This window comes from Leopardus geoffroyi, chromosome D4 (assembly GCF_018350155.1).
Source record: "Leopardus geoffroyi isolate Oge1 chromosome D4, O.geoffroyi_Oge1_pat1.0, whole genome shotgun sequence".
Classification (NCBI taxonomy): Eukaryota; Metazoa; Chordata; class Mammalia; order Carnivora; family Felidae; genus Leopardus; species Leopardus geoffroyi.
Window position 1 is genome coordinate 45,549,713 of NC_059342.1, and position 21,610 is coordinate 45,571,322.

Consider the following 21,610-nt stretch of genomic DNA (forward strand, 5'->3'; position numbering starts at 1 on the left):
TGTGTTCGATTTACATCTGTTAACATCTCAATTTTCGGAGTGGTGATGCAGTTTCAGCAGGACTGAAAAACCACAAACACTGTGGATACCTACCTGTCTTTAAAACTGTTCTAACGTTGGCTTACCCTTCTTTGTTTCAGGCAATGATTCTTCAACAATGTATATGGCTAATCTGGCGTGTGTGTGTGTGTGTGTGTGTGTGTGTGTCTGTGTGTCTACGCATGTGCGCGCATGTGTGAGTTTTATTTCCTTGATTCACCAAAATAAAGTAGTAAAGAAGCCATCGTGTGAATCAGGCTGCGTCTTCTTCAACAGTTGTTTACCTTGGTTTAAATAAGTTCTTTTGAAAACATAAAAATTAAAATAAATAAATAAAAAAATTCTTTTGAGGAGTGATTACCTTATCAAACCTTCACTTCCGGGAATACTCTTCTTGTTCTTTCCTAGTTTCCTCATAATAAAGTGACTCCTCTTTACTAGTGGCCTCCTGTCAGTTGGGATTTGGTTGGGTGTTGACTTTTTTATTTGCTTCCCAGGTTGTTTGCATTCGCTCCACGTGGAACGCTCTCTCCCCGAAGCTCAGCTGTGACACGAGACCTCTCATTTTGAAGACCCTCAGTGAACTGTTCTCTCTGGTTCCTTCCTTGACAGTCAATACAGCTGAATATGAGGTATGCACTTGGAGCTCGATAAATTATCTCTTTCTACATTGGAAAGACGTGGGCCTTATGATAACTTACGGAAGAAGATATTCGTTACCTTTGCCAAAACTCCTTTACCACATTTTGTTCTGGGAACGTGAAATCTTCGTGGAGTAGGAGTAGGAGAATATCCATCCTATCAATTCTGTCTTTTTAAGGCTTATTTACCTAAAAGATACCAAGTTTTTATTAGGAGAAGATAGTCAAGATTTTAAAAAGTCAGTGTGTTAAAAACGGTGTTTCTAAAGTAATAGAATTCCTGAGGCCAAAAGTTGAAATTCATTTTGTTGGTGTTTTTACTTGTAAAAAATGTCACAAAGACTTTAATAAGGCAGGGCAGAAGTCTCCCATAGTACGGACATACTGTCATTTGTGTTTCGCTTCTACGTTTGTCATAGATTTGATTTTTACATGTTAGTTCACATTTCCTATGAACGTCTATACAATGAGGATGATTGAAAAATCAAACTGTCTTAGGAGAGGAAAATAATTTTTTAATTAATTTTTTTTAATGTTTTCAGTTTTGAGACAGAGAGAGACAGAGCATGAGCAGGGGAGGGGCAGAGAGAGAGGGAGACACAGAATCCAAAGCAGGCTCCAGGCTCTGAGCTGTCAGCACAGAGCCTGACACGGGGCTCAAACTCACGGACTGTGAGATCATGACCTGAGCTGAAAGCGGACACTTAACTAACTGAGCCACCCCACCGCCCCGAGAGGAAAATAATTTTATGAGCTGCTCAGTATTTGTCATTGTAGTGACCCGAAACACTTGGTGGAAGATGCTTTGCTAGAAGATTCATATATTCTGCTTAACATTTTCTGTATTATCTCTTCTTGAAATGAGTCAAATGAGAGAGTGGCGAATTCATTTATGTCTCGACTTTTGTCGCCATCTCGCCGCTCATGCTCACCTTTTCCCTTTTTCCATTAAAGAGGAGCAATTGATTTTCACTTGAAGTCTTCGTGAACTTTTAGTTTGATTTAGTTCTTCACAGACTTTGATAAACTACCTCCCCCGTAAGAATCCAATAATAGTCTCTTAAATGCTTTAGATTATGTGAGAAGGCAGGATTATAAGATAATACTTCTTCCAGTCATTCTTAGTGCTGCACAGTGGATGAAATCAAACTTGTCCTTCCTGAAGATACAATACCTAGCATAGCGCCTGGCACATAACATATATTCAGTAAATAGTTCATGCACGATTGAACCAATATAGGGGACCGTGAGTTTATTCTCACATTTGGGTTTTTGTTTCAGGGTATTAAAAAAAAAAAAAAGAATCAATTTGAGACTCTAGAGTATGTAGTTCACCAACCGTCTTTTTTATGGCGACCGTTATGATACGTATACTTACATTGTCAGAAAGTCTGTTGGGCTAGTAACACAGAGCTAAGACTAAAAGCCAAAGTAAGGACATGTTGTGTATATTCATTTTCTGTTTTCAAGGACTGAACTCATATACCTTTGTATTGCTTATACTTTGAGTTATTCAGATTTTATTACAGGTTAATTTATGAACTGGTTTTTGTGCTGGTTTCTTCTCTTTGCTTACCAGTGGCTGTCAGTTTTCTGTTGTGGGGAGGTGGGACTTGATTTTTTTTCTTTTTCGAACGTACATTCTTTTCCAGTGGTGTCTTATTCTGGTGTATCTTCATGCTTATCTTTTTTTTTTTTTTTTTTCAATTCTTTTAATGTTTATTTATTTTTGAGAGAGAAAGAGTGCTAGCAGGGGAGGGGCAGAGAGAGGGTGACACTGAATCTGAAGCAGGCTCCAGGCTCTGAGCGGTCAGCCCAGAGCCCGACGCGGGGCTCGAACTCAAAAGCCACAAGATCATGACCGGAGTCGAAGTCAGACGCTTAACTGATGGAACCACCCAGGCGCCCCAATCTTCATGCATATCTTAATGAGGTTCCTTGTTGCTCAGATAGATTGCTTTGAGGCCATTCCATCCATCAGTTTCCTCCCAGTAAGAGAGAGCCCTTCAGTGACCATATCCACTTGGAAGCAGAAATAAAGACATGTAGAAGGAGACCTCTGTCCATTGGTCTCGATCTGTCTGTCTGGCTCTCTCTCTGTCTCTCCCCGTCCCTCTCTTTTCCCTCATCTTCTCTTCTCTCACCGTCCGTTGCCTTCCTTTCTCCCTCCCTCTTTGCCTCTCTCCCTATATGTATCTAGATAATGGGTTCTCCGTTAACTGCTTAGAGTTTGGGTATAATTTTCCCAAAGCATTTCTTAGGTCGTTGCTGTTCCCAGTCACTGCAGTGTCTTGCGTTTGCCTAAAATGGAGTCCAACCCCTCTTTACCTAACCAGTAAATACCTAATCAGGTCTTTTAGAATCTGGCCTCACTCTATTTTTCCTGCCCCCTGCACTCTAGGAAAATTAAACCACTGGTAATGTTTGGTTTTTTTTTTTTTTTTTTCCTGCCTCCAAACTTTTGCATTTCATTTCCTTTGTGCACATTGTTTTCTGTCAGGATTGCTTTTTTTTCCCATCTCTAATTTTAAAATCGATTTTAGATGATATGTAATTGGTTGAATTCATCCTGTTCTTTGAGAATTTTTGTGCAAGTGGGAATCTATTGCTAGAGACTTGATTCTTTATAATATTCTAAGAGCATTTCTCTTTTAAAAAAACGTTTATTTATGGGGCGCCTGGGTGGCGCAGTCGGTTAAGCGTCCGACTTCAGCCAGGTCACGATCTCGCGGTCCGTGAGTTCGAGCCCCGCGTCGGGCTCTGGGCTGATGGCTCAGAGCCTGGAGCCTGTTTCCGATTCTGTGTCTCCCTCTCTCTCTGCCCCTCCCCCGTTCATGCTCTGTCTCTCTCTGTCCCAAAAATAAACGTTGAAAAAAAAAATAAATAAAAAACGTTTATTTATTTTGAGAAAGAGCAGGGGAGGGGCAGAAAGAGAGGGAGACACCGAATCTCAAGCAGGTTCCAGGCTCTGAGCTGTCAGCTCAGAGCCCTATGTAGGGCTTGAACTCACAAACCGCAGAATCATGACAGAGCCAAAGCCAGAAGCTCAACCGACTGAGCCACCCAGGCACCTTTAAGAACATTTATTTCTATTTTATACTACAGATATGTGTGTTTGTGCATATATTATTTTTCCCATTAAAGTATAAGCTTGTTGAAAATAGACACGATGCTTCCATTAGTGTATTTTCTGAATTGCTTTGCAAAGTGCTTGTGTATCCATTCATTGACTCAGGATATATTTATTAAAACTGTGCTCGGCTTTACAGACACTAATACATATTCTAGATATTCTTTTTAAGTGTTTATTATATTCCCAGCACCTTTCCCATTAATTTATACCAATTTGTTATAATGTCTCACAGGAAGGTATTATTTTTCATTTTATAGCTAAAGGATCTGAGATTTGAAGAGGTTCATCCGTTCATTAAATGTTTATTAAGTACCTGCCACACGCTAGGCAAGTAACTTGACGAACACTGTAGTTTCTAAATGAAGGCTGGTGTCTAAACCTGTAACTTTTAGCTCCATAGTCTGTACTTTCCCATTACACCATGTTGTCAGTCCTTGCCTTCCTTTTTTTTTTTTTTTTTTTTTTTTTAAGTGTTTATTTATTTTTGAGAGAGACAGAGAGGGAAACAGAGGATCTGAAGCGGGCTCTGCGCTGGCAGCGGAGAGCCTGACGCGGGGCTCAAACTCACGAACTGTGAGATCATGACCTGAGGAGAAGTCAGACACTTAACCCACTGAGCCACCCGGTAGACATAAGCAACAATAATTATAATAACATTTAAAAGTTTTTTATTGCATTTTTAATTTACATCCAACTTAGTTAGCATATAGTGCAATGATAATTTCAGGAGTAGATTCCAATGATTCATCCCCTATGTATGACATCCAGTGCTCATTCCAACAAGTGTCTTTCTTAATGCCCCTTACCCATTTAGCCCATCCCTCCTCCCATAACCCCTCTGGCAACCCTCAGTTTGTTCTCTGTATTTAAGAGTCTCATGTTTTGTCCCCCTCCTTGCTTTTATATTATTTTTGCTTCCCTTATGTTCATCTGTTTTGTATCTTAAATTCCACATATGAGTGAAATCATAGATTTGTCTTTCTCTAATTCCACTTAGCATTAATACCCTCTAGTTCCATCCACGTAGTTGCAAATGGCAAAATTTCATTCTTTTTGAATGAACGTGTGTGTGTGTGTGTGTGTGTGTGTGTGTATGATATATATATATATGTATATATCATACACACACACACACATATATATGTGTGTATATATATATATATATATGTATATATATATATATACACACACATACATACACATACACACACACACACACACACATCTTATTTATCCATTCAACCATCGATGGACATTTGGGCTCTTTCCAGACTTTGGCTATTGTCGATAGAGCTGCTGTAAACATTGGGGTGCATGTGCCCCTTTGCGATAGCACACTGGTATCCCTTGGATAAATACCTAGTAGTGCAATTGCCGGATGGTAGGGTAGTTCTATTTTTAGTTTTTTGAGGAGACTCCATACTGTTTTCCAGAGTGGCTGCACCAGCTTGCATTCTGACCAGCAGTGCAAAAGACATCCTCTTTCTCCGCATCCTCGCTAACATCTGTTGTTGCCTAAGTTGTTAATGTTAGCCATTCTGACAGGTATAAGGTTGTATCTCATTGTGGTTTTAATTTGTATTTCCCTGATGATGAGTGATGTTGAGTATCTTTTCATGTGTCTGTTAGCCATCTGGATGTATTCTTTGGAGAAGTGTCTCTTCATGTCTTTTGCCCATTTCTTCACTGGATTATTTGTTTTTTTGGATGTTGAGTTGGGATAAGTTCTTTGGAAATTTTGCATACTAACCCTTTATCTAATACGTCATTTGCAAATATCTTCTCCCATTCTTACAGTTGCCTTTTAGTTTTACTAATTGTTTCCTTTGCTGTGCAGAAGCTTTTTGTCTTGATGAGGTCCCAATAGTTCATTTTTGCTTTTGTTTCCCTTGCCTCCAGAGACGTGTTTAGTAAGAAGTTGCTGAGAGTGAGGTCAAAGAGGTTTTTGCCTGCTTTCTCCTCCAGGATTGTGATGGCTTCCTGTCTTACGTTTAGGTCTTTCATCCATTTTGAGTTTATTTTTGCATCTGGTGTAAGAAAGTGGTCCGGGTTCATTTTTCTGCATGTTGCCGTCCAGTTTTCCCAGCACTGTTTGCTGAAGACACTGTCTTGATTCCATTGGGTATTCTTTTCTGCTTTGTCAAAGATTAGCTGGCCATACGTTTGTGGGTCCATTTCTGGGTTCTCTATTCTGTTCCACTGATCTGAATGTCTGTTTTTGTGCCAATAATAATAACATTTGATGGGTGAGTACACTTAATCAAAGGGCTATGAGAGTATGGGGTGGAAGGGGCCAGCATTCTAGGAGGGATTGAAGTAAACCTTATTTAGTTGGTGCTATAAGACTAGGTTCTTGTAGAATAAAAAAAAAAAAAAATATTGCTTCGTATTGAAGTCTAAGAAATAGAATATACAAAGACAAGGAGTTATAGAAGAACCTTCTATGATTTATAAGGACAAGAAGTTAGATGTGATTGAAATGATGAAGACTGTGGGCCTTGGAAAAGAAATGGCTTTTTAAGCTCAGTTACTTATTAAATATTTGTCATTTGAGGACCTGGGCTTTATAGTATAGGCTTTGGAAATGAAAAAGTCAGTCACTGCCCTAAGGAGTGTAAATCTACTAGGGAGTTAGCCACATACACAGATAATCAAACCAGATGCTGAAGTATGCCATGGGCCATATGGTCACTTGGAGAGGGGAGAACTGCCTCCTGGGAACAGTGGCATGAAAGAGGAGTGACATTCGTACTAGGTAGGACTGGAGAGGTCCGCAAAAAATGGTCAGTTTTCTCAATTTAGTAATCCTAACATCTCACTGTGTTTAAAATGTCCATATGTTTCCATGATGAGTCTGTTTCTGAGCATTTTCATTTTCTGAATGATGGGTAAATACAGATGAAGTCTATCACTAGCGGTATAATTTTGAAAGTGATTTAATTTTCACCATTTGCTGCTTTAGATTGTTGTCAGTTTTGCCTTCGACTTAAAAATTTATTGTGATGTTTATTGATTTTTCAGAATTTTAAAGTCCAAGTCCTCAGCTTCCTCTGGACCCACACTCAAAACAAGGTACTATCACAAGGGTGTCAGTGAAACGCAACCCAGGTGGGAAAGAACTGTGAAACAAGACTGTTTGAATAAAAAAATATAACTAATTTGAAATGACGGCTTCTTGATCTTAAAAGAATTCTGACGTTAGTAAGTTTAGGTTTTTTAAATTCTTTTCTTTTTTATTTTTTTAGTAAGTTATTTATTTTGAGAGAGAGAGAGCGCGAGCATGAGCAGGGGAGGGGCAGAGAGAGAGGGAGAGGGAGAGAGAGAGAGAGAGAGAGAGAGAGAGAGAGAATCCCAAGCAGGCTTCTGCGCTGCCACTGCCAAGCCCAACGTGGAACTTGAACTCACGAACTGTGAGATCATGACCTGAGCCCATCGGACGCCTAACCGAACGAGCCACCCAGGCGCCCCTAGAAATTCTTTCCAGTTTATGCCCATTAATGCATTTTTGTCATAAAATGCACTTGTTACCTGGTGAAGCTGACAGATGTAAAGAGCGACTGGTGCCATTGCGTCATTTTTTTAATGGCCCTTCCCCTTTGCTGCTTTGCCTGTCCCTCAACAACGAGCATATCAAACAAACAAAAAGTCCAGTTCATTTTTTAGATGTCATTTCCAATCAAGGAGTACAAAGAAGAGGGTGTCTGTTGGTGACGTTATACTACACTCATGAGTGTATGAGCTTAGATTCCCGTGGGCTAACTTTTTAGTAGCTGGAGAATCAGAACCTAATTCCAACGGATCGGACTTTAAATCCATATACTGCTTCAGTAAACCATGCCACCTGATGGGGACCTGAGCGATTTGGAGTGAATTGATGTTTAATGTCTGAACTGGGATAAAAACGCAGTACTTCTGATCTCTCTACCGAGTGCTGATTTCTCTCTCTTTTTAGTGGGACCTAGTAAGCAAGCCATGAATACGATTTCCAAGGCCCTGACTATAGCACTTTGAGGTTGGCATGGGAATTTTGTTCTTCCTCCAGAGGTGATGTGTAATATATATTGTTTCTTTTGTTTCTCTTACTGGTACCCCATCTAGGAATCAATTGTAGCAAACGCTGCCTATAAATCTCTGTCACATTTTAGCGCGGGAGAGCATACCATTCTTCATCTGCCCGAAGAGGTAGGCCTTTCTGCTTTCCCAGTGGTATCTCTTGACTGCTGGGGTTCATAACTGTATTTGTATTTCCTCTCTTTGAAGATTTTTAGCTGACGCATACGTAACTCTAGATATGTTGTCTATAAAGAATGAGAACTTACATATATTAATTTGTCTAATCTGTAAAAGACTGGAGAGGTCTTAGACCCCACAGATAATGAACTTAAATCTCTTGGAAGCAGATGGAAGGCACGTATGGTGTTGACGAAGTCTCTGTAGGTAACTGCATGCCGGTGCCCCTGGCTTACCCCGGAGGATCTGTGTCACCGTAGGAACCATTTTGCCCAGTTAGTGCTACCTCCTGGAGTAGTTCACATCCAAGCATGGCCTGCATAGACTAAGGTTTAGGCAGCCTGTGCAGCCAGAGATCCTTATTTGTGATACAAAATTGAGATGCATGTGAAAAATCTGCTATTTTAATTCATTTAGCGTGAAATGATACATAGGTTAGTCCCAGGGAACTGGATGAAGAAAGGATCACTCTTCTAAGAGTCAACACATTGTGTGACATTATCTTAGTTTATATGTATTTGTATATGCATATACATATATATATATATATATACATACACACACACACACACACACACACACACACACACATATATATTTTAATTTCTTTGAAGCTCTATGCTTAACGTGGCGCTTGAACTCACGACCCCGAGACCAAGAATCGCATGCCTAAGCCAGCCGGGTGTCCCTCTTAGTTTTTAGATTGAAAACAGACAACCTTTTCTAATATCTACCTAATATGACCAGGTTTAAGTTACTAGGTTATGTTAAGGACCTAAGTGTATGGATCTCACATTTAATGTTACTGCTAACTTAAATGCGTATGAACGTTTATTGAATGCCTCTAGAGCGTAAAGCAGACATTGTGTTAGAAGAAGTTACGTCTGATGTTACCCAGAATCAGTCCTTAGGTCAAATGGCTCAAGAAGTTTTGGTACAAATGTCTTAGGATCCTAAGGCATTAAAATGGGTTGACTTTTTCCTTGGGATTGAGTTTGTATAGAGGTTAGTTGCCAGTAGGAACAAGGCAAACTTGTGTTTATTGAATTGAATTGGAGGGATTATTGAAAGCCTCTTGTAAAATCAAATCCTAACTAAGGCAGGATTTCTCACATTGACGATGCAAAGACAGATGGGCCAGTTTGTCATGTGGCTATCCCAAATGGGAAGACTTAAGAAAAAGTGTTCTGTGACTCATAAAATTAAAAAAGATGAACTTCAGATTGCACTGGAGGTCTCTTGTTGGGATGAGCACTGGGTGTTATCTGTTAAGTGATGAATCCCCAAAGCCAAGGGCACACTGTATTATATACACTGTATGTTAGCTAACTTGATGGTAAGTTATATTTAAAATAAATAAATACATAAACACGTAAACGCCTAAAGAAAGAAAACAAAAAAGTTTAAAAAAGGAAAAGGTAAAGGTAAAAAAGCTACATGTAAATTTTGTATGCAACTGCCTACCAGTAAATTGGGTACAACATCTGGAAAGATACTTTTTATTATTATTATTATTTTAATAAGCAATTGCTAATTTAGATTACAGCATCATAATTACCTTTACTTTTAGCTATTATTCATGGAATTTGGAGTGCAATTGCTAATTTAGATTACAGCATCATAATTACCTTTACTTTTAGCTATTATTCATGAAATTTGGAGGAGTAGCTTTGGAATAGTAGCTTTGATTAAATAACTCCCACATATTCCTAACTGTTTCATCTCTACCTCTTTAGGTATTGATATATCTTTTCCTACTTTAGCATTATGTTCAGTTTCTGATATTAGAGTTTAGATTCAGTTACGGGCTACGCTTAGTCAAATGTTAGATACTTTCTTATTTATTTAGAGAGTGCGCACATGTGCCCACGGCAGGGAGGGGCGGAGGCGAGGGTAGGGTGGGGTGGGGGGAGAGAGGGAGAGTCCCAAGCAGGCTTCACGCTCAGTGCAGAGCCCAACACAGGGCTCAGTCTCATGACCGTGTGATCATGACCTGAGACATTATCAAGAGTCTGACGCTTAACTGACTGAGACACTCAGGCACCTCTATTAGATACTTTCTTAATCTAACTGTTCAATGTCCTCTGCTAGCTGAGGACACGTAAATAGCTCTTTATACCTTCCAATGTAAAGGGTAGCGGTATACTTAGAGTTGGGGTTTCTATATATGCTTGGGTTTTCACCATTAGAGTGTGAGGAACTATAAAGGAAATGTCTAACATTTATCCTTTTTCTGCCCTGCTTCTCAACTTTTTTCTACCCTAACCCCCTTCTGGGATATGACCTACTCCCTGAAGTAACAGTGTTGACTGTAGTGGATATTCTCAACTTGGCTTAAGAGGAGGGGACATAAGTGATTTGAAAGAGTCTGTCTTTGACCCCCAGTTTCTGATATAGATGACCTGCCCCCTCATGGAGAATTATTGCTTCTAAGACTGCACAATGCATTCTTCTTCCTTTCATTGATTACTGATTTTCAGTTTGGCTGTTTGAATACCTAAGAACTAAAAGTCCAGAAAGTGGTCAATGTGTTTATATCCCAAACAAACCCCGAAAGGCTAAGGATACAACTGAGTCACGTCCCTACCTCTGTTTTGTAGATGATAGCAGTGATAGTTTTTCTTCTATAAAAACATATTTTCAATGGTTTGAAGAGTCCCTTCCAGGTAGGGACTTCTGTTTCTTCCTTGTTGACAGAGATTAGTCACTCTGCACGACGGACAATTTGACTTACTCAGAAAACTGAAGGTTACCTCTGTACCTTTCCAGTGAAGGTACATCCACATTCTCTCTGTGAAAACTTGGGAAAGAATCTTTTAAATGAGAGTGCTGTAAATTTCAAGTAAAAATCAACAACAAAAAGATACACTGTATCCTTAGCAACAGGACTACTTTCTTATATAATGTAGCTACTCTTGTAAGTACTGTATTGCCTTTCTCTAAATTTACTAAAGAAAGATTTCTTGTTCATTGATACCTCCATTTAAACCGTGAAACTTGTTGAAAGCTCACAGATGGATAGAACAAAAGGCTTGGGAGAGTGGCAGACATCAGTTTGGGTTGAATGAAACAGTCCACCTAAGGTAGGATCGGAACATGTCTAGGAGCCCTGGAGTTTAATGAGATACCACGTGAATTAGGGGTTTGAATATCAAATCCATGAACTCCTCTTCTTGTCATTAGGTTGTTATTAGGAAGTTCTGTGGGATTATTGATAGACACTTCATACTTGCATCGGTTTAGCAATTATTTATTGGACATACACTAAGCCCGAGGCCATATTCTAAGCTGGGAATGTTGAGTGAATCCATTATGTTTCGTTGGTTTGTAAAAGTATCATTGTTGATCACTTGAAACATGCAAATCTGAAGTTGGTCAAAAAGTTTCAGGGGCTTCTTTGAGGCCTTGTTGATTCCAACGTTAAGAAATGGACAGAAATGATTTTTGTTTTTTAGTTTGTATTTCTTTCTTCTGTTGAACTATTTATTCTTCTCTTTGGCCTTCTTTACTGTCCCCCCAACCCAAAAAAACAAAGCAAACAAAAATAAACAAAAATATAGAGAATTGTTATTCTGGTAAAACAATCAGTAATGGATAAACATTTAGGCAGAAGACTGACTCTCATCTCTGACTTGGGTCCATTAAAAACTATTTAGCTGTTCAAAAATTAAGTTTTTTTTTTTTTAATTAAAGAATCTTAAGATAGATTGTGTTCTTGATTTCTGGAGTTAATTTTCGAAGTGAGTAATGGAAGAGAACTCATTATGCATCCTGGGCTGGTATTAATGTGGTGTAACCTGTTTTTGGCTTTGATTTAAGTGAATGTCACTGCATTCATCAGAAGCTGTTTCTCTTTTTAAATAAATGTATGCGGATACTTGACATGTTCTAAATAAAATCCTGTGTTTATGCACAAACTCTTAGATTTTCATGGGTTATACACAGGAAAGGTGGTTAAAAGGTTATCTGGCTCAGAACCCATAGTGAGGCATTTTGTAGTATAAGCTTTCCAATATTCAATTTGAAGCAGATTCTAAAAGTAATTTATCATTTAATATTTGGCTCTCCATTTAAGTTTCTTCAACAAAGCTTAGCGATAATTGGAAGGGTGTAGTTGTGTGTGTATGTGTGTGTGTTTTAAATATATATGTGGTTTTCCTGGGTGTTTTTAGTAGCTACTGTAATATAATTACCAAAATGTGATAATTTTACAGGTATTCTTTTAGATGACTTCTCTTGATTTTTCTTAGTTGTCCGCCCATTCATCTCAATTCAGTAGTTACGCACAAAGCAAGAGAAAAGCCTGGGTCTTGTACAGGGAAGCTGGGACAAATACTTCTTTAAGAGGTGAGCGGAGGAGGATGGAAATGAGATGGAACCAAGGTCCAACAATAAGTGCTAATTTGTTCAGAATTAACTCACCTTTGAAGAAACAAATCATACCGTTGTAAGTAGGCAGAATATATCAGCTATTCTTAAATTACAGTACGTCTGTAGTTTCTTTGTTAAAATATATGCATATGTAAGATACAGACATATGCTCTTTACCACATGGCAGATAAATTAATAGAGGCATCCAGTTATGTGGATGTAAAATTAGACAACATAAGACAGATCGTTATTTTTTTTTTATCTCCAACCTAGTAGGTCTGTCTTTCTTTAGCGTGTCTAAGAGATATTGATGGTCTGGGTCCTGTGACTCATTGTAAGTAATTTAGGTGGACTGATCAGAAAGACTGGATAGGCTAAAATGTGTGCAGAAACAATCGTGTCCCTTTTACATTAAGTAATTCTGGAATTGGAAGCATTTGGTTGTTTGCCATAGTTCATACACCAGTCCAAATCCCTCTGAAGGTGGTGACAGCTTCCTGCTTCTGCGTCCTCTTAGTCTATCCTACCTCCCGTCCCCTTCCCCTTTCTTCTCCACGTCCTTCTTCTAGCTTGCCTGCCTTCCTCCTCGCCTTCTTCCTCTTTCTCAACAGCTTTATTGAGCTATAATTCGCATCCCATATAATTCACCCATTTAAAGTGTACAATTCAGTGGGTTTGCTATATTTAAAGAACTGTGCAAGGAATCACAGAGCAACCACAATCTAATTTTAGAACATTTTATTAGTAGTCAATCCCCATCACTCCTTTCCACTCCCGCAGCCCTGAGCACCCATTAATCTACTTTCTGTCTCTAAATTTGCCTAGCCTGAACCTTTTCTATAATGAAATTACGCAGTAAGTATGTGGTCTTTTGTGACTGGCTTCCCTCACTTAGCATATTTTCAAGGTTCATTCCTCTCCAGCACGTATCTGTACTTCATACCCTTTTACAACTGAAGAATATTCCATTGTGTAGATACGCCACACGTTGTTTATGCATTTACCAGTTCACGGACCTTTGAGCTGCTTCCATTTTTTGGCCGTTTCGAACAACGCGTTCACATTCGTGTGCAAGTTTTTGTGTGATCGTACGTTTTCATTTCTCTCCTTGTATACTGAGAGTAGAATTGCTGGGCCATGGGGTAGCTCTTCTTTAACTTTCTGAAAACCTGCCAACTGTTTGTCAAAGGGGCTGCCTGCACCATTTTACATGCCCACCAGCAGAGCAGGAGCGTTCTGATTTCTCTCTCTCCTCACCATCCCTCTGAATTTTCATATTAATTGAAGTGGTCACCTCTGTGTTCCACCTCCCCAAACCTCCCGCCACCTGTGGATATGGTGTGCGTCCGAGCTTCCCGGTGCTTTGATAACTGGGGTGGTAGCTGGTGTTACCCTTGCAGTCTCCAGCTATAAGCATTGCTGTCTGTTTCCCTCAGGGTGCTGTTCAAGTATCATTTTCAGTTTGTACTATGATGTGTAAAAGGGACAGGCAAGGCAGACAGACCCAGAACCAACTCCTTTTTTGGATCTTTGTAGACGACTAGGACTGGTTAGAATCTCCAAGAGAACTCCTGATGATACTAAACCTGGCGAGCTCAAAGTATGTAGACAGACCAGAGACACTTGGAAAACCCCGCTTGTGAGAGCCAAAAGGGTTGCAAATGCACCAGGGTTTTCTCCACTTTGCACTGAAATCAACAAACGCCATTGTGCCCTATGTGGAGCGTACATTATTGTTATCTCTGTAATTATGGCTGGCTTGGTCCTCTGAGAATTGGGTACTCCGTAGTGAATCAGAATTAAATCTCGTCTTGGAAAGTGCTCATCTAGGCAGGTTGCTTTTATTCCTTCACTAGTGAAGAGAACACTAGTTATGGTTGAAAGGCTTCATTGGAGTTGAGGTTATTATACTTAAGAGAAGCATTTCCTTTCTGTTTTCTTTCATCCCCCTGCAAGAATCCTGACTCAGTGCAGTTCCTAAATGGAACAGTGCTTTGGGGACCTATGAAGAAGGCAGTCTGCAGGAATTGTTAATTATTTCTAAAAATAACTCCGGGAGACAGGCTAATGGTAATGACTGGGTTCTGGCACTTTATGGTTATAGCAACCACTTTTATATATTTTGATTTCCTCCCCTAATGCTTAATTATCTCCATGTGGGCATTATGATGGTGTGTCATTGAAAGTATTAAAAATTTAATTAATTGCTTGACAGTTGTATCTTGTAGAAGCTACAGTAACGATAATCTTTTTCCATTTTTAAATTTTTGGTTCAAACGAACCTAACTAATCACAGAGCAACCACAAAAATCTTCAAATTGCAAATTAGACACGATAAAGTATAGCTACCAATTACAGACTTTAGTGTTTTTATATTCTATAGCAACAAACTGCCGAGTCTAAGAAAAAGTCAACTAAAGCATTCTATCCTTTTCCGATCTCTACTATATATTCTACTGGAAGATTTTAAGCTTTGCCACAGAGATATGGCCAGATCACAAATTAAAAAAAAAAAAAAAAAAAGTATTCCGACAAGGCAAATATTTAATTACAAACCATAGAAGTTCAATATATTGAATGTGTCAGTTGTTTGCATTTTACTGTCAGAGGGTGTAAAATTTTATTAGTGCTCTATAATAATCATTGCTTATGCTGGCTTATGGTAATTTTCTTAGTATATTACCACTGGTTCTTTACATGGGTCTGGGATTGTCTCTCATAAGATAGAATTTACCGTTTAGTTAATCTGAAAATGAACAGGTATTTTAAAATTAATTTTTAATGGTCTTTTGACATTATAGAGCAACGAGTCTAACTCAGTCTTTAAGTCTTCGCATAAAAAGGAACAAGAAAAGATTTTATGTGACGTTATACTATTGCCTTCTCTGTCGTTTCAGATAAGACCAGAAATCCCTATTCCTGATGAGCTAGAAGAAGATGAAGATGATGAGGGTGATGAAAAGGATCTGGATCTTTCCATCCCTGGCTCTTGCTATCTCAAACTATTGTCGCTTACTGCTCCTTTGGTTTTACCAGGTGACTCCTATTTAGTGGCAGGGAAACCAGCATTTGTCAGTGTTTTATACCTGTCCGATGGTGTTCTTTTCTGATGTGTACGTATTTATAGTTTACTTTAATTGTAGCTTCCTTTCTATCTGAAAGGCAAAAGGTGTCTCTTTTATAGGGACGGCTTGAAGTGGTGATGGTGTTCCGAACACACGGGAAAACGTTAGAGTCGAATAAAATTGCACTGGAAAACCAGTGGAAACCACCATTTTCAGTGAGAAATTAAAATCCATTTCAGAAGCCATATTCAACGAGACAAATTTGCAGTGGGACTTTAAGTCACTGGCTCAAATAACGGTTCTTTATTCTATAAGCTAAATGAAAAGATCGTTAGAATCTACAGAGATTTCCTGGGTACTTTCATTACGAATTTATTCTTTCTTTAGAATTATTCCGAAGATGGTATCAATATTCGAAAGCTGTAAATTAATGGATTAAATTGTATGATCATTCAGTTTTGATAAAAAGCTTATAGGACCGTGACATTTAAAAAAATTATTCTAATTATATCTAATTCAGTATTAGTCAACATTTTTCCAAGCAGGCACCGATTACCTTGTTCTGTCCCAATTCTACCTTGAATGTACGTGGATGTGAAAAGGTCAGCTTCTGAAAATTAAGATCAGCCCACACAAGAAATGTCATCTTGTCAATCATAATCGCCATATCCTATAATAGGGGATTTTTTCTCCCCCTTGGCTTTACCCCCATGGAGATTTGCTGAGGAATTCAGGCACATGCATACTATTTATTTCTAGACAATTCTGTCCCAAATCCCTGCCTCCTTTCACGAGAGAAAACTGAAATGGAACAACTTAGACAAAGAGTTCACATTTCCTTTTTTCTCGATGTCCAGAAAAGAGCCTTAAGGACTCGTTCCTGTTCCCCGTTTCTGTTCTTCCCCGTTTCCCAGCTCACGGCCCTGGAGAGTCTAGGATCCCTTTGCGGTTTTAATAGTGAGTCCCGGGAAGGAAAAAAAGCCTTCAGTTATCCCAAATTGCCGTAGAGGTAGAAGTCCTAGTCCTTTTGGGCTTTTTAAATGATGTTATCCAGTCCCCCCCCAGGCGTGTGGCGGAGAAAGGAGATGGTGTGGCCAAGGTGTGCTGTTGCTTCTGTCCTCTCAGGATGTGGTGGCCATTAACTGGCTCTTCTACATTGTTTGTACTTGATCGTTACGAGTGCCTTTCCCTGAGAAAGAAGGGGAGGATTTGAGTTCAGCAAGTATGTCTGTTGGAGAAAATTCAGTAGCGTCACGTGGGGGTGCTCTGGAAACTGCCGGGGTCTGGCAAACCGTGTCGCCGTGGGGCAAAGTTCTTTATTTTTCTGGGCCTCCCTTTCCCTACAGTTACTGGAGAACTCAAAAAAGAACCAGGAGAAAGCACCAGCCTTAGGAACATACGCCCTAAAAGGCACAGGGTGGGTAATACACACGAGGTCTCTAGTTACAGCAGCCAGAAAACCAAATTGCCCTGAGCATGAGTGAACCCTGGTCCTTTTCTTCCCTGATGTCTTTTCAAGTAAACACAAAAGCAGCTGCAGAGGAATCCAGTAATTTGCCGCCTTTTAAATAGGGATGTTACTGGTATTTTATTTTGTTTTTTATTTTGAAATAAACTTAAATGATTTAAAAGTAGTTGCAGGTACACTGTAATGTACCCAGCGGGATAACCTCCACATACTTTGGTTCATTATTAAAACCAGGAAATTCACATTGGTACAAAGCAATTATTTAAACCATAGACCTGTTAGGGGCTCCTGGGGGGCTCAGTCGGTTCAGCATCCAATTCTTGATTTCGGCTCAGGTCGTGATCCCAGGACTATGGGATCGAGCCCCGTGTCGGGCTCTGCACTGAGCCTGCAGCCTGCTGAAGATTCTCCCTCTCTCTCTCTCTCACTCACTCTCTCTTTTTCCCTCCCTCTCCCTCTCTCCCCCCTCTCCCTCCCTCTTTTCCCCCTCCCCTGCTCACGCTCTCTCTCTTTAAAAAATAAAACAAAAAAACACTATAGACTTAGGATTTCACTAGTTCCCCCCCCCCATATAGTATATACACTTTTCAGTTAAAGAAATTTTTTTTTACACACAGCATAATGACTTCGATGTTTACCCAAATACTTGCCTATGTCGATTTCTTTCAATTGCTGAGTAGTACTCCATTGTAGGATGTTCCACAGTTTGTCCCCTCACCTATTAAAGGACACTGGGGGGTGTTTTAAAATTTTATATTTAACACCCTGTGTTCTACAGAATTTTCAGCTCTTTAAATTCTCACCCGATCATCTGGAGGGACAGGGCAAGGTTCAGAAGCAGTAGAAAAGAAATTGTAGTTCCTAGCTTCCTGGCCAGGGAAGATGGTGCTCTATACATTGATCATACTCATGGTGTCCTACCCTCATTTAAACTCATTGTGGGGGCTTGAGTTAATTTGAGAGTCCTTAGTTCTCTGAAGAGCTTGACAAGGAGACAGAGTTCGGTTCCCGAGTTAGTCTGCGCACAGATGTGTACTTACCTCCTGACACAGATGAGCTTTTGCCAAAATAGATTCCCTTCTGAGAAAGCGTGAAATTACCTTCTCCCGCCATAGCTCCTCTGTCCTCATAAACATGATCTTTAGCTACATTCTGAGTCGTCTGTACTCACCCCCAGGGTGAAGCAGTCCCACCTGTGCACGCCTATGCAGGAATTGGGGTATGTGTCCTGTGACTGGACGTCGTGCGTCTCTTTCATGTAGATGATGTATTAGCCAGGGGCTTGGCAGAAGAGGCACATTCAGTTGGAGTCCTTGAGGGTTTCATACAGGCACCATTTACAGCTGTGTGGTCGGGTTTGAAGGAAAGTCACAAGCAATGGTGCGTTATCCCTGAGTGGTTAATGTCCCCCAGCCTGAAGAGGTAAGGAAGGGGACGTAGCAGTCTGGAGAATCGGGGAGAGCGTCTGTGTCGTGCATAGCGCTGCCTCAGGGGAGCCAGTGGCTGCAGAAGAGGGATGCAGGCCACTTGTCACAGTCCTGCAGGAGGGTGTCCGGGGACACATGCCCTGACCTCACTCTGCTTCCAACCTCTGATCTTCGGCGAGTGTCTCCCGTTGGAGAAAGCCAACTAAAAGCCGGAGGACAAGGGAGCCCTGCGGATGTAGTCGATAAAGGTTGCCTCCCAACGCACAGAGCAAGGTTGAGAGGGCAGAGGGCCGGTCTGGAGGGTGTAAATGGAAAACATCCCACAGAGGCGTTCTCTGGGCTTTCAGTGGAGAAGCGTGGTCACCTCTAGGAAGGTTCTATGTAGGAGTAACGGAACTGGGCGCATAATAGATGCTCCAGTGAGCACCTTCAATTTAATCCCAGTCATTTAAAGAGGACTTTGAGATCTATTAAGAATGAAATTCCTGTTTAGTTAGGTGGACCCTTCTTTTTTGTTCCTACGAGAGGCACAGGCAGTGGTTTTCCGTTTTGTTTTCCATGCCTACCATTTGTTGAGCTTAGATGTGTTCGTTGTTTTTGTTTCTGCATTGGGCAACCTCTAGTGGCCCTTAGGGAAATAACACTTGAGTACAAACCTGTTTTGTAGGCAAGCAGTGGTGAAAATGGAGAGAAACGGATGATGGAGCCAGGATATATTTCTGCTGGTAGATCTGCAAGGGCTTGCTCGTGGGTTTACGTATACCAAGTGTGAGAAAGAGAGGAATTGAGAATGATGAAGGTTTTAAGCTTGAGTAACTGGGTGCCATGTTATAATTTGGGAAGACTAAGCACAGGATGGGAATCAAGAGTTCCCTTTCACTGTGTGAAGTTTGGTCTGAAATACGGCTGTGTGTGTGGATGTGCAAACATGCATGAAAATAAGTATATATGAGTTAAGAGTGAATGATGCTCTCCTAACATACTATGTTTACTTTTGATCTTTCACCTCTTTCAGCTTTGGAGGAATTTTTTACATCTCTTGTGAAGCAAGAAATGGTGAATATGCCCCGTGGAGTATATCACTCTGCATTAAAAGGAGGTGTTCGCTCAGACCAAGGAAAGACCGTAGCAGGAATCCCCAATTTTATATTGAAAATGTATGAAACAAACAAGCAACCGGGTTTGAAACCTGGCCTTGCAGGTGAGTGCACTACATAATATCAAGGTAGAGGGTTTGGTTTTAATTAGGAAGCGTTCTTAATTGTATTTTAATCAATTAATTAATTCTTAATTTAGTTTTTAAAATTTAAATCCAAGTTAGTTAACATAAAGTGCTATGATAGGTTCAGGAGTAGAATCTAGTGATTCACCACTTACATATAACACCCAGTGCTCATCCCGACAAGTGTCCCCTTTAGTGCCCATCACCCATTTAGCCCATCCCCCCACCCAGCACCACTCCAGCAACCCTCCGTTTGTTCCCTGTATTTAAGAGTCACTTATGGGGGCGCCTGGGTGGCGCAGTCGGTTAAGCGTCCGACTTCAGCCAGGTCACGATCTCGCGGTCCCTGAGTTCGAGCCCCGCGTCAGGCTCTGGGCTGATGGCTCAGAGCCTGGAGCCTGTTTCCGGTTCTGTGTCTCCCTCTCTCTGCCCCTCCCCCGTTCGTGCTCTGTCTCTCTCTGTCCCAAAAATAAATAAACGTTGAAAAAAAAAAAATTTTTTTTTTAAAAAAATTAAAAAAAAAAAAAAAAAAGAGTCACTTATGGTTTGCCTCCCTCTCTGTATTTTTCTTATTTTTTCTTCCCTTCCCTGTGTTCATCTGATTTGTTTCTTAAATACCACATATGAGTGAAATCATAAGGTATTTGTCTCTCTGGCTGACTTATTTTGCTTAGTATAATACAGTCTAGTTCCATCCACTTTTGTTGCAAATGACAAGGTCTCATTCTTTTGATTGCCACGTCATATCCCATTGTATATACACACCACACCTTCTTTATCCATTCATCAGTCAATGGACTTTTAGGCTCTTTCCATGATTTGGCCATTGTTGATAATGCTGCTGTAAACATTGGGGTGCATGTGCCCCTTTGAGTCAGCACTTTTGTATAAATACTCAGCAGTGCAATTGCTGGGTCATAGAGTAGTTCTATTTCTAATTTTTCGAGGAATCTCCATACTGTTGTTATTATTGTTTGTATTTCTGTGGTGTTGGTTGTGATCTCTCCTCTTTCATTTATGATTTAATTTATTTGGGTCCTCTCCTTTTTCTTTTTGATAAATCTGGCTAGGGGTTTATCAATTTTATTGATTCTTTCTAAGAACCAGCTTCTAGTTTTGTTGATCTGTTCTACTGTTTTTTGATTTCGACATCATTGATTTCTGCTCTAATCTTCATTATTTCTCTTCCTCTGCTGGTTTTAGGCTTTATTTACTGTTCTTTTTCCGGCTCCTTTAGGTGTAAGATTAGGTTGTGTATTGGAGACCTTTCTTTCTTCTTTAGGATTGCTATATACTTCCTTCTTACGACTGCCTTTGCTGTATCCTAAAGGTTTGAGTGTCATGTTTTCATTTTCATTGGCTTCCATGTACTTTTTAATTTCCTCTTTAACTTCTTGGTTAACCCATTCATTCTTTAGTAGGATGTTCTTTAGTCTTCAAGTATTTGTGGACTTTTCCATTTTTTTCTTGTGGTTGATTTCAGGTGTCCTAGCGTTTTGATCTGAAAATATGCATGGTATGATATTGATCTCTTTGTACTTATTGAGGGGCTGATTTGTGACCCAGTATGTGATCTACTCTGGAGAAATGTTCCCATGGGCACTTGAGAAGAATGTGTATTCTGCTGCTTTAGGATGAAATGTTCTGAATATGTTTGTTAAGTCCATTGGATCCAATGTGTCATTCAAAGCCATTGTTTCCTTGTTGATTTTCTGCTGAGAGATCATTGCTGTAAGTGGGGTGTGAAAGTCCCCTACTATTATGGTATTATTATCAATGAGTTTTTTTTATGTTTGTGACTAATTGATTTATATATTTGGGTGGTGTCAAGTTGGGGGCATAAATATTTACCATAATTAAATCTTCTTGTTGGATAGACCCAAGGTATAGGTTTTTAATATCACGATTTCCACTTTCAAGAAGGATGTGATGGGTCATGGCAGAGTGCTGCTGCTGCTAACATTTAGACACAACTGGATAAAATGGCAAAGATAAACCACATTGTAAAGGCACT

At 39.9% G+C, this 21,610-nt stretch overlaps 1 protein-coding gene across 5 annotated transcripts in view; it reads left to right on the plus strand.

Moving 5' to 3' along the window:
* FOCAD (focadhesin) overlaps positions 1–21,610 on the plus strand; it is a 322,833-nt gene that overhangs the window by 192,694 nt on the left and 108,529 nt on the right. For all 5 annotated transcript variants that reach the window (XM_045468724.1, XM_045468726.1, XM_045468725.1 and 2 more), the window contains 5 exons: positions 537–671; positions 6,835–6,885; positions 7,912–7,995; positions 15,312–15,450; positions 19,390–19,575. In XM_045468724.1, coding sequence (XP_045324680.1) covers positions 537–671; positions 6,835–6,885; positions 7,912–7,995; positions 15,312–15,450; positions 19,390–19,575 — 595 coding nt within the window. The remainder of the gene's footprint in view (positions 1–536; positions 672–6,834; positions 6,886–7,911; positions 7,996–15,311; positions 15,451–19,389; positions 19,576–21,610) is intronic.